General features: G+C 44.6%; 1 protein-coding gene across 1 annotated transcript in view; it reads right to left on the minus strand.

Moving 5' to 3' along the window:
* Positions 1–5,881: 5,881 nt before the first annotated feature.
* LOC149279270 (cadherin-like protein 26) overlaps positions 5,882–13,043 on the minus strand; it is a 36,764-nt gene continuing 29,602 nt past the window's right edge. The window contains exons 9-19 of the mRNA XM_089501386.1: positions 12,787–12,972; positions 11,989–12,260; positions 10,960–11,102; positions 10,496–10,729; positions 9,801–10,022; positions 9,587–9,717; positions 9,171–9,224; positions 8,406–8,438; positions 8,206–8,250; positions 7,592–7,675; positions 5,882–6,073 (exon numbers count right to left, since the gene is read on the minus strand). Coding sequence (XP_089357512.1) covers positions 5,882–6,073; positions 7,592–7,675; positions 8,206–8,250; positions 8,406–8,438; positions 9,171–9,224; positions 9,587–9,717; positions 9,801–10,022; positions 10,496–10,729; positions 10,960–11,102; positions 11,989–12,260; positions 12,787–12,972 — 1,596 coding nt within the window. The remainder of the gene's footprint in view (positions 6,074–7,591; positions 7,676–8,205; positions 8,251–8,405; positions 8,439–9,170; positions 9,225–9,586; positions 9,718–9,800; positions 10,023–10,495; positions 10,730–10,959; positions 11,103–11,988; positions 12,261–12,786; positions 12,973–13,043) is intronic.

The raw sequence follows: 13,043 nt of genomic DNA on the forward strand, positions 1-13,043 counted from the left end.
TCATGATGGGAACGTTTAGGGAACATTGAGAACATTTTCTGAAATGAATACTAATGACCTCACGTTATAGTTCCGTATTATTCACGCGAGACACGATGACAGAAGCAGAGAGGTGACTCGGAGCTGGAGACTTTTGTCTCGTAACATTGAATAAATCCGGATTCCGTTAGAGGAATATACTCGTTTTTTTCTTGTTATTGGTAAATCGAGGTAAATCACTCACTAAGAGATACATTTGTATCCAGCTTTAGGAGGCAGCTAAAGGTACTTTGTGTTACGTCCCAAAGTCTCGTAATACGTAACATGGATACATTTCAGTGGTTATTTCTTATAGAAAATGTAAATTCACCTGGTTTCATCTATAATTTGATGAGTAACCCATTGTGTGCCAAAAGTCATTGTGAATTTAGATCATAGAAGCATAGCAATAATATTGTAGGATGTCAGGTCAATGGATATATTTCAACATTAACAACCCCAACAAATGGTAGAACCCACAATCCCTAATGTCTGCAGGGGGTGGTAGATAAGTGGAACAGCAGAAGTGGTAGAGGCTATTACAGTGAGGGGATTTAACCATGCGTGGGATAGACATACGGCTCCTGAATCTAAGACGAGACCAACGACTGATTAAGGACCCATTAAGGTTTGAGTCTTTACAGCAGGAGAAACAGGCGACTAGACGGGGGCCAAATGGGGCTGATCTGCTGGCTTGTTCTAGGTTTCTGTGTTAGTAAGCCGGCTTTGAAAACTTTAAAGCATTAATTAGTAAGAACATTTTCAAAATGAGACCTGACCACATTGTTGTAGTTAAGGTCTTCTGCACCTTGAACTGTCCAATCGCTCAGCCACCAGCTCCTAGCGACTTTGACAGTAAACTCATTTGTCTGGCGCTCGGCACGCGGAATTGTTTTGAGGACATAAAAAGGGTCTGCAGCCCAACCCCGTTTCACCGGGTAAATATCTTGTTTGGCCCTCTGGCTAATCAGCGACTCGAGTAAAAGCTTAGACATGTTTCATGGCTTTTCTTACGTCGCCTTTTTCCCGGGAGGAGGGAGAAGGAGTCGCGGACACAAAACCTGGGTCAGAGGACAAAACTATCTTTATTCTTCAGTTACACAAATACCCAGCGATAGGGCACTAAGCAGTGGCGGAACTACCGGGGTCGCAGGGGTTGCGACTGCGACCGGGCCCCGGTGGCAGGGGGGCCCAAGCCAAGGGGCCGCCCGAAATCTTTTTTACGTTTTTTTGGTTTTTTTTTAAATAAGGCAGGGGCGTCCAACATGCGGCCCGCGGGCCAAATGCGGCCCGCGAGACCTTGAGGTGCGGCCCGCGTAAGATCGGCAGCCAGGGCAACCGATCTTACACGAGCCGCACCTCAAGCCCTGCTACTTACTTGTAGGAGGGTCTTCTGGACTGCACAGAGGAAGCGGAGTTCACGTGACATCCTACATCCTCTGTGCTTTAGCAGAGAAGGCAGAGGGAGGCCGCGCCCCCTGCTGAAGTCTGTGAGCGGCATCGAGGAGCTGTAGTGCAGGTAAGGGGGTGGGGAGGGTGTTTGAATGAGTGTGTGTGATTGAGGGAATGAATCTGTGAATTAATGATTATATGAATAAATGAGTGTGTGTGTGTGTGTGTGTGTGTGTGTGTGTGATAGCATGGATGTGTAAGTGCTGGAACCTAGGCATGATGGGACTGTGATTGCTGTTAGCAATCACACTCCTATCATGCCAAGTCAGCCAGTACATGCTGAAACCTGGCCAGCTGCCCCCCTTGTGTAGTGATGCTGCCAGCAGTATGGGGTCTGCACTTACAGACACCCTGTACCAGCATGTACTGGCTGACTTGGCATGATAGGAGTGTGATTGCTAACAGCAATCACAGTCCCATAATGCCTAGGTTCCAGCATTTACTTGATGGATGTGTAAGTGCTGGAACCTAGGCATGATGGGACTGTGATTGCTGTTAGCAATCACACTCCTATCATGCCAAGTCAGCCAGTACATGCTGAAACCTGGCTAGCTGCCCCCCTTGTGTATTGATGCTGCCAGCAGTATGGGGTCTGCACATCACTTACAGCCACCCTGTACCAGCGTGTATTGGCTGACTTGGCATGATAGGAGTGTGATTGCTAACAGCAATCACAGTCCCATCATGCCTAGGTTCCAGCATTTACTTGATGGATGTGTAAGTGCTGGAACCTAGGCATGATGGGACTGTGACTACTGTTAGCAATCACACTCCTATCATGCCAAGTCAGCCAGTACATGCTGAAACCTAGCTAGCTGCCCCCCTTGTGTAGTGATGCTGCCAGCAGTATGGGGTCTGCACATCACTTACAGCCACCCTGTACCAGCATGTACTGGCTGACTTGGCATGATAGGAGTGTGATTGCTAACAGCAATCACAGCGAGCACAGTCCCATCATGCCTAGGTACCAGCATTTACTGGTTGCCTGGGTATGATAGGAGTGTGATTGCTGTTAGCAATCACACTCCTATCATGCCAAGTCATATTGCTAATTTTGTCCAATTGTGTGTTACCTACTTTTATTAAACATGTGAGTTTTTATTATTATTTTTAAAGGTGGGGGTCATTTTCGGTTTTGGCTAAGTGAACCCTGAATGTTTTGGTCCAGAATTTTCATTTTAGTTCATCCCTAGAATAAATCTAGGGAATCCTGAATTTGTAGTCGCAAAACTTTCAAGGCCCAGAAATCAGTGAGAGGAAGAGTAAAGGTTTTGTGTCATTTTACTCTATTTTAATCTGCATATTTTATTAAAGGCCATATTTTTTGTCACAGTGAAAAATGAGTGCGGCCCGCGCACGCATACAATTCTGATGAAGTGGCCCACTGCAGAAAAAACTTGGACACCCCTGGATTATGCCCTTTGTACATGCGCCCCTTTTTCTTTGATTTTTTTACAGATATGATTCAATATGTAAATTGAATTTGTTGAATTAGTTGAAAAAAAATTGTTGGGTAAAAATCGTTTTTGGGGGGGGGGTGAGGGGGTGGGGGGGTGAGGGGGTGGGGGGGCCCTTAACAGATTCTCGCACCCGGGCCCTGAGGCGTCTAGTTACGCCCCTGGCACTAAGTCACATGAAGTCCTGGTAAATGGGGGTTTGTGTTGGATGTTCGTGGAGCTCTGATGATATGGTGCATGGGTTTGCATGAAATGTATAGAGCATTACGAATTTGCCTTAGAGCGTCCCTGGAGTGTGAGCGCACCAGGGGTCGGACCGCCGTACGGGGAGGTATCTGTCTGTACATGTTCTTGAAGCTCATGCAGATACCTCCAGCTACTTTGTGCTGTAAACTTGTCATCAATATTAACCGAGAGTTCTGGAAAATCTTTAATGTTCCTGCTAGATTAGAGCTTTCTGAGTGCAAGAAGCCGTTTGTTCCTTAATATCATAAATAAAGAGAATGAGAGACGAGTGATCTCTACAAACCTTCCAAACGTATATGAACGGCTTTAAGAGTCAACTCGAGGTGGCTTCATCAGAAGCACCTGTCTGCCAAGCTGCCCCTTAATGAACAGACGTCTTATTGTAATAAAACTAGTTCTATCTGGAAGACGAGATTTCTTCATGACTCCGTGTGAAGAGGGGGTAGTATATAAGTGGAGCAGTCTCCAAGTAGAAGTGGTAGAGGGTAATACAGTGAGGGGGTTTAAACATGCATGGGATAGACATACGGCTCCTGAATCGAAGACGAGACCAACGACTGATTAAGGTTTGAGTCTTTACAGCAGGAGAAACAGGCAGAGTAGACGGGGGGCCGAATGGGGCCGATCTGCTGGCAGGTTCTATAATTCTAGAATGGTGGATGAAAAGGTCCCAGTTCCCAGAGAGAGAAACTAAACACAGAAGGACCCAGTGGGGTACAAATTCGACTCAATCTCTAGGTGGCTGGTGACCTCATGGGTTCATACTGGTCACAACATAAAAAGCCCAGTTTAGGTTTAGGCCAATCGTAGCCGGCCTGGATGGGGATTTCAAGTCTCTATTGGCTACAAGCAGCCCAGGTTTTTATATCATGCCGTGTATTCATATCAACAAACTGGACCCAGGTGACTAAAGGGCTCCATGAAGGACCCATCTACTTATTACATATAGTTTTTATTAATTTATTATAAATATATATTTTATCATTATAATTTATTTTTTTTAATACATATTTTTTACTAATGTCACAAATTGATGAGTTTAATTGTATTTGTGTTTTTACGGTCAGTAAATTTTCCAGATTTGGGGAACTTGTACAAACTCTCAGATACATCCCACACATTCTTCGTGTTAATTCATGCATTGATATGTAAATGCACAAACATGTTATTATAGCATCAGACGCAGGGGTTTAGTCAACTGGAGCAAAAACTAATTTTATTTAAAAAAAAAAAATTTGTAGAGTAACTCTTTTAATGGAAACTGTTGATTTTTTTAATGGAGCTTTGGCTCCCTCTAGTGGAAGAATCCCCCCCCACCCCACTTACCTTGTTGCCGGAGTCCTGCGGTGAGAGCGGGAGGCATCCGTCTTCTCGCTCTGCCACGGTGAGATGCCCGCTCCGCGACGGAGTCACGGAGAGTAAGGGGCGCCGAGTGGTTGCTGAGAACTTCACGAGCAACCGCTCGGCGCCCCTGCCCGGGACTTAGATTAAAGCATCAGGGTTTTTTTTGGGTTTTTTTAAAACTTTATTTAACATGAATGATGTTTCAAGTTAAGTCCCAGGTCGCACACCCCTAAGGCCGGCCCTGATTAACACCAATGAAAAAATCTGAAAAAATCAACATAATTGTGTAAAAAAATCAAAATATGTTTTTTTTTGTTTATTTATGCTTTTTTTTCTATTATTTAAAGTTGTTAATAAAAATACACCTCCAATTGTGGATAAATATCTTCCGAAATCAATGAGAAAACATCGATAAGTTTGTATGAAATTTTTATTTTACTGGTACAAAGGGAAGAAAATACATTTTAATGGGTTAAATTGTATGTACATTACGAGAAGCCTTTTTTTGTATTTTTCCAGTGTTTCAGAGTTATACAGAAAAAGGGTATGAAGAGAAACCTGATTTAAACAATAAAAATACCCCCAGGTAACGCTCGCCAAGTCTGAGTTGTTACTCAAGGCTGGGAAATATCCCTAGTTAATGTTATATCAGTAGCAAGTCAATAACCTTGCGTGTCACTGCGATTATGTCATGCTCTGGAACCATTGATCCACATAGTGTATGAAACATCTGTTTTCTTTCGCTTGCCGATGTAACTCAAGGTGGAGAAATATCAGTAGTTAATGTTATATTAGTAGCGAGGTAATAGCCTTGTGTGTCACTGCGATGATGTCATACTCTGGAATCATTGATCTACATGGTGTATGAAATCCTTTCGCCATGGCTCCGTTAAGCTGGGGGCTTTTCTACGACCTCCATCCCATTTAATTTATTTTATTGTCCCGTTGAGGTTTTCCAGAAGCTGAGGACACACGTTGGACAGCCATTCCAATAGGTTTCCCAATTCAGCCCCATTGCGTTCTTCGTCCAGTAGTCCTTCTCATTCGCCACTCCGATAAACCCCACCGCCCCCGAATACTGGAGATCTGCCTCCAGAACGTCCATTAAAATCCACAGGTTTGTGAATCGCATTCCACGTCATATATACAGCACAGTACCGAACCCTAAAAGACCCAACGCAAGCATCGTAGCCAAACACTTACCTCTTATCCTTTACTATAGACAAATAAAACACGAGAGCCATCGCTGGGTCTTTACACTTCAGATTCTACCCTTTTACCCCAAGACGTTCAGTGCAACATTAAAGAAAGCCCCCTCCCTGAAGCCGCGTAACAATAGCGATTATTAAAACGTCAATAGGTCCTCATTTCGTTTGGCAAATGTCCCCAAGCGCTAAGAATTTGGGACCCAAATCGTTTAGGAAGGAGAGGTCGGCGTCATTGTCTGCGATGGAGAACGAGCTCCCCGAATCCATTCTCTCCAGCTCTCCTTCGTAGGCGTATGTCCGAGGCTTGTATTCGGTGATTTCGTCTTTGTCAATGAATGCTTGTAGTTTCTAAAAGACAGAAAGACGGATAAGGATTAGGCTGTTCGAGGAGGAAGCGGCTGGTCGAGAAACCGCCTGCTCTAATTGGCCAACTCTGCTTGCACGCAAGACGCGCTCGATCGCAGCAAAGTATCTTAAATGTGCTTATGTTTTATATATAGATAACAGATGTTCCATAAAACATATAATGAAAAATGTTATTTAGGGTAAATTTTACACGTTTCTACATTTCTGGGGTATTTCCAAATACCCAGCAAACTGGATTGTACAATTATCCGGGGGAGGGGGTATTAAAACCAAGGGAGCAGTAAGTGTAAGTGTGATTTATAGAATAAAAAAAGTACCGTCGGGTTCATCATACATATTTTCACCCCTAAATTCTTGCGTTTCTAGGGTATTTCCAAACTGAGTTACCCGGGGGAGGGGGCAATAAAATAAATAACAAAATATAATAAAAGGATAATTAAGCTGAAACAGGGAATAGTTGAATAATGCCCGGAAACTGTGGTCTCTGAGAGTTATTTAAGACATGGAATAATCAAGTGTGTAAAAAAAGATAAACTGCATGACCCAGTTTATAAAACGCTGACATTGCACTTTCCTATATCTATAAAGTCCTGACTTTGCACCTGGAAACCATTGCAGAGACCGGGCTGCCTGTAAAACCGCACGATATATATATATATATATATATATATATATAGGAGATGTGTCTTAACTGATTGCAAAGTGCCCGGGGCAGGAGCAGAAGCGGGTGCCTCCAAATGAAAAGTAGCTTCAGGAAGTATCATGTTCTGCGGGGTGATCCGCACCGTTTATCAGGGTGTGACATTTCCCGGGTTTGGACATAATCCAAAATAATTGAAAGCCAACTACTTGATGGATACGAAGCCTTTTTTTTGGAATGTTCCTGAAATCGGTTTAATTTGAGGGTTTTTTGGGACATTTTAGCAGTTTCATAAAACCTAAAGTTTCGAGGCTAGTTAACGTTCCTGATGTATGAATCAATCCGATGAAGACCTCTTCCGCAGGTCGTACCCAAAAAGCATTTTGTTGCAAAATAAGTCCTGACCGCCAGAGACATATCTTGGCTGGGCACTCCCAGCCGCTTACTTCGACAGCTGCCATCTATGGTGTCGAGCTCCGGGGGATGATGTCATAGCCCGGCACGCGGCATGTGCATAACGGAGTAAGCTCCAGTGCTCCATAGTGTTTACGGGGCAGTTATAAGGGAGAGCTGTGATCTCCCAAGCCGGCCAAAAGAGAGATGGAGCGCCGGGGAGCCTGACCACCCAATAGGGAAATTGCCCCCCGTTATACAAAGATCTCAATGGCGCATGGAGCTCCTCGATTAATTGCTTAGCATGCTTTGTGAGTAACGGAACCATTGGCGTAGGTTCGGGTTTTGGATATTTGGGGGTCTCTTCCAAGCAACGGCCTTCTGTCTGTACTTTAGGACACCCCGTACCCTGTGGAATCAGAAGGCCCTTGTGATGAGGTCATTCTCTTTCACGTCTCGACACTTACATAATTCACCATTTCTCCAACCCTCTCTACAAAAACGTTGAGTCCTTTATTCTTTAACGTTCCGTCCCTCAGGATTTTGCTGTTCTGTGAAATGAAATGGAAACAGCGTCAGAAAGGATATTTTAGGACGTCGGTAACGAAGCAACTTATTTCTGCCTTAACCACAAAAATCTATTTAATCATCAAAAGTTTTTTGGGGGAAATCTTGTGCAACACTGTATCTAAAAACATCTATCGCTTTCCCTCAAATTTTACATGTCACAGTTTTATACACTAAAGGGTGCTTACATGTTAAAGAAGCCATCTTAACTGCATGATTATTCCTCCCCATGAGGTGTATTTTCCCTGTTGGTTCTGGTAGCCTCTATATCTAACGAAGGTTTTGTTGGTGGCCAAAAGTGGATCCTCTACCATTAAAGCAAGTCATGGTCTAGTGATATTAATTGGCCTCATGCAATTAGGTAGGCAGGGTTAGGGTAGATCCATGCTACCATGTACAGGTGGGGTGGACATAATTTCCCCCCAGGGCCCCGGCTTCAGTATGACCACCATTGGATCTGACCCCACCAACGTCCACCTTGCTGGACCCGTTAATGAATGCGGTGTGTACTCACCGGGGTATAGCTGCTGTTCTCTGCGTGCAACCAGAAGCCAGAACCCTGTGCAAGAAAAATATAAAGATTCTATGAGTTTATACCGTGAGCTTGCGCAGGACACCAAAATCAAAGTTTTCTGATCAAACGGGAACTTTTGTGACCTCTGCGGATTTTAGAAAGACCGTCGCTGGGTGTAAGACAAAGCAGAAAACACTCACCTGATTCCATGCTTCCTTTTGTGTTCCCTGAAGCTAAGGACAAAAAATAGGTAGTGTTAGGGGTTAATCGTCACTCAGATAAAACGAACAATAAAGAAAGGTCCCTGTGGATCCCCCACTCATGGACACGGAATGCCCACTCCCACAGACCGTGAAAACCCTTTATAATCATCCCACCGACACAGAGTGGGAACGTCATGTCAATTCTCCACTCATGGAGCCATGTCATCCACAGAACGTGAAGACACTATAAGCCCCCACCAGGGACACAGAATACGGCCCCTTTCTATAACCTATCACCCACAGAATAAGCCGTCGCAGAATTATAATACATTTATTTGGGTGCGAAAATTTACATTAATCCTACATGGAATCCCATAAGAAAACGTCCTTACCTGGGCAACATTTTGGTTTTGTGAGTTTTGTTTTGAACCAGATGCATAAACCCCTACTCCATTCTGTAAAGAAAAAACCCAAAAAGATTCCCTTTAGTTTACAAGAAGATATGGCGCGATAAGCTGGGATTTGCACGCATATACAAGAGGGTGGTGGTAGAGGGTAATACAGTGAGGGTATTAAACATGCATGGGATAGACATACGGCTCCTGAATCTAAGACGAGACCAACGACTGATTAAGGTTTGAGTCTTTACTGCAGAAGGAACAGGTAGCTGAATGGGGCCGATCTCCTGGCAGATCCTAGTTTTGGGTAAGATGATAGTGTGTGTGTGTGAAAGCAACACATAAAGAACACAACGGATGTTACCTTAGTCATGCCGATGTTCCCATTTCCATTCCCAATAAGTACCGTCGGGCTTGTCTGGCAACAAAAAAAAGACACACAGCTTGTGAGTTTGCCATCGATGGGAAGGAAAGAAGGTCCTACAGACCTTTATCACCGAGAAGACAGCGTAAAGCCGGCCGATACGTGGTGTCTAGCGTGTTCTATCCTCAGTCAGCCATACGACCAATTCCATGATGTAACAAGTTCAACGTTGGATTATCTTAAATACCGACCAACGTTTATGGCGGAGACTCAACACATGGAGAGTTTGCTTACGCTTTTCGTTTGTGGACAACTCTTTAAGAGTCTGTGGGCCACGGGATGCGCTTCAGAAAGTTCTTTGTCTGATACATTATCTCGTAGACACCGTTCACAAACAAATAGGATCTATGTCATACCTGAGACAGCACACTTCCTCCCTCTTCATTATAGTTGATCAGGGTTTGGTTTCCTTCATCGTTGGGCAAAAAGGTTTTGGTCTTCTTGGTTCCGGAGCCACAGAAGCAGCACATCAGAAGACACAGGGCCACTACAGAAAACAAGCGGGCAAAGGTCAGGCTCCTTTATCTGATTTACGGGTCACGGAATAGAAATTTAGGGAATTGTACGTACGCAGGAACAAAAGCAAAACCCCAACTATTACTCCGATGGCTCCTCCGCCCAAGCTATGAGCTGCTGGCTGTATCTTCTCGCAGGTCAGGCCGTCCGGACAGCCGCAGACTCGAATATTCAGCACCTGCTTGCTGGAACTGCCCTGCCTGTCGAAGATGGACAACGGAACCGTGTAGTTCCCGGGTGGAAGATCATCAACCATTAAGAGTTCGACGGAATCACCTGGGATGAAGAGGAAACACATAATAAAATGCCCTACGGTGACGATATGATCCGTGACCAAGAAGGTTCCGGAACCATCTACTCATCCATGTTAACAGAAGCAGATTATATCCTCATGTGTATTAAAAACTACAAAGATAGCGAAGAATGGGATAGTTTCCTGTTATCGATCGTTAGTTGTTGTGTACATAAACCTATCTGTTGTTAGGGCCTAGGGCGTCTTCCACCATATTGGGTTTTTTTTTTACATTCCTTTAATTATGTTATTTAAGGTCCTCCAAAGAGTCAAGGAGTGCGCTTCACTCGCCTTCTTTTAATCATATTAATCCAGACCAATTCTGGGTTAAAACGTTAAATGTGGAGCCATTACCTTGGAAACCAACTACATTTCCCCCTTTATAAATATGGCTGCATTACATGTGGCCCTAAGGTCAAGATGGACAGCACAGGAGAGGCATTTTACGGAGACTGACCGAGACTCCGTCCGATTTTCCAGACGTCCTGCACAGCTCTGGTATTATCCCCCAGTTCAAACTTGAATGGGCCGGAGAACGGATCCAGGTCCTTGTCGACGGCCTGCACGGTAAACGCCTGTTTGTTGAGAGCCTGGCACCTTTCCACGTACGGCAAGACCAGCTCTGGGGTGTTGTCATTGAGGTCGGACAGGTAGAGGAGTACGGTAGTGCTCCCTGTCTGCGGAGGGTCACCTGTCCAGAAGAGAAAGGAGGACAGTGAGATCTTTAGGGCAAAATTTTATGAAAATGAAATATTTTATAATTTTTTTCACTCTCGTCGTCGTGCCATAAAGCAGCTGGAACGTTACTATTAATATTTTATATGAAATAATACATTTCCCCTTAGTGCACATACACGCTCTTGTTGAGGGACGATTTTGGAAGCAGAACGTGGCCGAGGTCCACTAAGAATCTGTTCTTACCGTCGTCTATAGCATTGACAATGATAGTGTAGACGCTGTCCTTGACTTCCGGTGATTCGCGGTCTAGTTCTTTCAATGTTCTGATTTCTCCGGTATTTTTGTCCACGGTGGCCCAACCTGCAGGGTCATGCGCGATCTCATACCTGTAAAGTAAATAGGAGGGAAGGGATCACAAGGAGATTTCTGCAGGCGTGCAAGAATATAAAGTCATTAGAAAGAAGGGGTCTGGGGCCGCAGGTATTAGAAGCTGGATTACAGAGTTACAAGTGGCCAAGTGTCAGATTTAGGCATGATAAGGCAGGTGCCCGGCACCCAGGCGCATGATAACCAAGGTGCCCAGTGGGGTCACATAACACGTATTACGTGACTCAGGAGCAGCGGCAGTCCACACGGTCTATGAGCTTCATTGAAGACAGGGATTCTCACAATGTAAGTGGAAGGGGGAAGAGCTGTGTGAGGCGTACTGATGGTGTGGGAGAGGGGAAGAGAGGAGGAGAATAGTAGATGGAGAGTATGTGTTAGAGTGATTGTGTTAGAGTGATTGTGTTAGTGTATGGTATTAGAATGTATGCTAGTGTACAGTGTTAGTATGTGTGTGTATGACAGTATGGTGTTAGTGTGAGTGTTACGGAATGGTGTTAGTGTCAATGTGTGTTTGTATATGGCGTTAGAGTGTGTGATCATTTTATGTTAACATGTTTGTTACTGCATGGTGTTAGCATGTGTGTTAGTGTACAGTGCTAGAATGAGTGTGCTTGTTAGTACTTGGTGTTAGCATGGATGTCAGCGTATGGTGGTAGTGCAAATGTGTGTCAGGGCTTTTGGCACCTAGGAGAGGGTATGCGAGAGGGAGAGTAGGAGAAATAGCATGAGCATGAGTGCGTGTAAGTGTATGGTGTAAGGGTGAGTGGGTGTTAGAGCGAGTTTGCGTGTTACTGTGTGTGTTAGTTATGGGGAGTGCTAACTCTAGGCTTACTGGATTTAGATAAGTCTTTAAATCACTTGAATCTATGAGACCCCTGACCTCACCTGATCCTGTTGGGAACCGTGTCTGGATCTGTAGCGTTAATCTTCAGCAGGAGGGACCCTGACTTCAGACCTTCCTTTTCTCTGATTATTTGAGTTGCAGGATGAAAAATCGGAGCATCGTTTATGTCCATAACAGTTATAGTGACAGTCACATTGTTCAGTTGGGGTGTGTTGTCCACCTGAACTTTGGAATTTTGGCAGATGTATAATGGCTCTTCATTTTGCACAGATATTTTAAGGACCTTCAAAGGGGTTCCCTCAAAGTCCAAAGGCTGCAATGGAACAGGATCATTCTCAATACAATATATACATGTGGTAGGAGGGAGCAGTTAAGGACAGCAGAGGGCAGCAGAGAACAACAGCAGGAAGCGGCTGAAATCAGCAGAGGGAAGCAGAGAGCAGCATCCAATCGCATTGAGCAGCTGAGAACAGCAGAGGGAAGCAGAGAGCAGCATCCAATCGCATGGCAGAGGGAAGCAGAGAGCAGCATCCAATTGCACAGAGCAGGTAAGAACAGCAGAGGGCAGCAGAGTCCAACAGCAGGGGGGGGTTGACATAATTGCTGAAATTTCCTTGCTAGAATTTGTCACTGCATTAATGTATGAAGATATTCAACACCAAGTGTAATAAACCCTCTTCAATCACCAGTTTATTTAAACCTAGTGTTCTCTGCTCATTAAACTCACCCCCAGCACTGGCTATCCTTCTATGTGACCATAGACCTGGGCTTTGTAGACCCAGCTACCACCCCGTGTCCAAGATCTGTCTGCACTTTAGCTATTTCATCTCTCGGTTTACCTTCACAATGCCCAGAATGCCCTCGTTTGTCTTCGGATCCGTCGTGAGGTTGTAATTTCCTTTCTCATTTCCGGACAGGATTTTGAACTTGGCTCTCCACGCCGGTGTCTGCGGTAAATCTTTATCCTCCACTTTGATTCTTAGTAAATCGTTCTTCACTTCCCCCTCTCGCACGGTCAGATTGTACTGGAATAAGAGATCCATAACATCAGGAGACCCAACTTGTTTTACACCCAGAAAGCTGCAATAACAGAAGA

The sequence above is a fragment of the Sceloporus occidentalis genome, unplaced genomic scaffold (assembly GCF_023333645.1).
Source record: "Sceloporus occidentalis isolate IW3139 unplaced genomic scaffold, rSceOcc1.0.p SCAF_173, whole genome shotgun sequence".
NCBI lineage: Eukaryota > Metazoa > Chordata > Lepidosauria > Squamata > Phrynosomatidae > Sceloporus > Sceloporus occidentalis.